The sequence below is a fragment of the Halyomorpha halys genome, unplaced genomic scaffold (assembly GCF_000696795.3).
Source record: "Halyomorpha halys isolate HHAL.00 unplaced genomic scaffold, Hhal_1.1 Scaffold356.1, whole genome shotgun sequence".
NCBI lineage: Eukaryota > Metazoa > Arthropoda > Insecta > Hemiptera > Pentatomidae > Halyomorpha > Halyomorpha halys.
The window spans coordinates 287,499-289,454 of NW_027111799.1; the positions used below are offsets into that span (position 1 = coordinate 287,499).

At 33.8% G+C, this 1,956-nt stretch overlaps 1 protein-coding gene across 1 annotated transcript in view; it reads left to right on the forward strand.

Moving 5' to 3' along the window:
- The window catches only part of Hr3 (Hormone receptor 3), a gene marked incomplete at its 3' end in the record, with an annotated part of 109,308 nt that overhangs the window by 95,212 nt on the left and 12,140 nt on the right, over positions 1–1,956 (forward strand). The window contains 1 exon segment of the mRNA XM_067049782.1: positions 1,746–1,907. Coding sequence (XP_066905883.1) covers positions 1,746–1,907 — 162 coding nt within the window.

Here is a 1,956-nt window from a genome sequence, read left to right on the forward strand (position 1 = left end):
GGAAATTGTGTATCTCCTAAAACTCAATAAATATATAAATGAAGTTGTAAATTATTTCATCCTCTGGTTTGTGGGACCTAAAGAACAAAGATTCAGCCTAAACTTAAATAGTATAGTGAACAATAATGAGTTTAATTCATCCAAACTGCTTTACTGTTCTTCTGTTTGTCTCCTGATGATCCTTGTTACTGATTTTACATAAAATTCATAAAAAACATTTGAAGCTGTTTTTGTCTGGAAGATGCAGCTCTGCTACAAACATTCTACTTGCACAGCCTCCATAGGTGTTCGGGCGCCAGAAAACACAGATTCCTTTTTAGCCATGCTATTATCAAATTTCTTTAGTATTTTTTAATTTCCTGGTACAAACCTTATGGCATCCAAGCTTTATTTTAACATTAAAGGATTTTGATTCAGTAAGGAGAAGTTTACTTTTAGTCTGCTGCTCATCAAGGCCTCACTAGGGAAAGTATATTTCTTTACAATAAATTTTCAAAAAAGATTATTTATAAGATTTGATTAGAAAGTTGATTCAATGAATTATTAATGGATGGTGAGGATTATTATCTGCGAAGAAGAATTCATCCTCCCTTATAAAATTGTGCTGCTGGGGCAGTTCTTACAGCGGAAAAGCTTATTCTTATAAAACATTATTCTATATCAGTTCTCTAGGGTTGTGAATCTATTTTATGCCTTATATTATTTTAATTTCCTAGTATTTCTTTCAGTTTGTTTAGAGGTCCTCTGAAAGGTATTGATGAGTTATCTTCTTCTTCTTCATTCCCATCACTGTGCAGTGCCTTATTAGCATAGGGGAGCATCCAGTAGGGACTACCACTGTTCCTGTCTCTTACCATGTTTCTGGCTTGCCTGAGATTTTTACCTCTCCTCCAACTCAAACAATATTCCAGTTACATCTTTGGTCGGCCTATAGATCTTCTTCCATCAGGAACATAGTCCAAAGTCTTTAGTGAGTTTCAGTAATCTTCCAACCTGATGACATGGCCAAACCACTTTAGCTAGTGAGTTCTAGGACCTTCTTCCTCAATAGAACTCCTACTTCTTCCCTGATTCTCTTATGGCGGATGCAGTCCCTTCTTGTTCTCCCCGCAATTCTTCTAAGGAATCTCATTTCTGCAGCTGTCTACTTTCTTTCTTATCTGTCAGTATCCAGCTTTTAGAAATACTAATGAATTATCAAGGAAATAAATACTACCCCTCGAGAAAAATACAGAATAATTTATGTGAAAATTGATCTAAAACTAAAATAATACTAATTAATCATTACATGATGATCTTTCTCATATTTTCTGATTACTGATTTATAAAAGTACCACTCTGGAACCATTCTTTTGCTCTCGAGTTTCATTTATAGAAATGAGTGCATGAGTTTAGATGATTGAGTTAAAATGTAAAAAGAAACTATGATCGAGAATTTTTAGGTTTGAAATGCTTTTTTTTTTCCTCACCGCAGATTACTTTTTGGGCTGTTTGGACTTATACTCAAAATTATAGCTTTGATGTGATGTTTGACATTAGATTAGTCAACTTAGTCAAATTTTTGGCCATTACATTAAATTATTAAAATTTATTAGCATGTATCAATATTTCATAATTTTTTTATTTCTTCAAAAAGTTTTAATAATTTTTTTTTTAATTTGACATTTTATAATTTGAAATCTATTTTGTGAATGTTAAATAATGAAAGCCCACTTAATATTATGCTTTATTGTGACGATGCTCAGAGGAGAAGGTGGCTAACAGTGTGTGTGTACAAGGCGGTGGTGGGAAGGTTGTACAAGGCCAAGCGAGACTTGCCATCAAGCTGGAGGCTGAAGCTCTCAATGATGGCGTCATCAACACTTACGTAGACTCCACAACATCGAGGCAAACTGAAGAACTCCCGAGTAAGGATTAGGTTTTTTACAAATCCTTTCTGAAACAAGAAAATTTTTC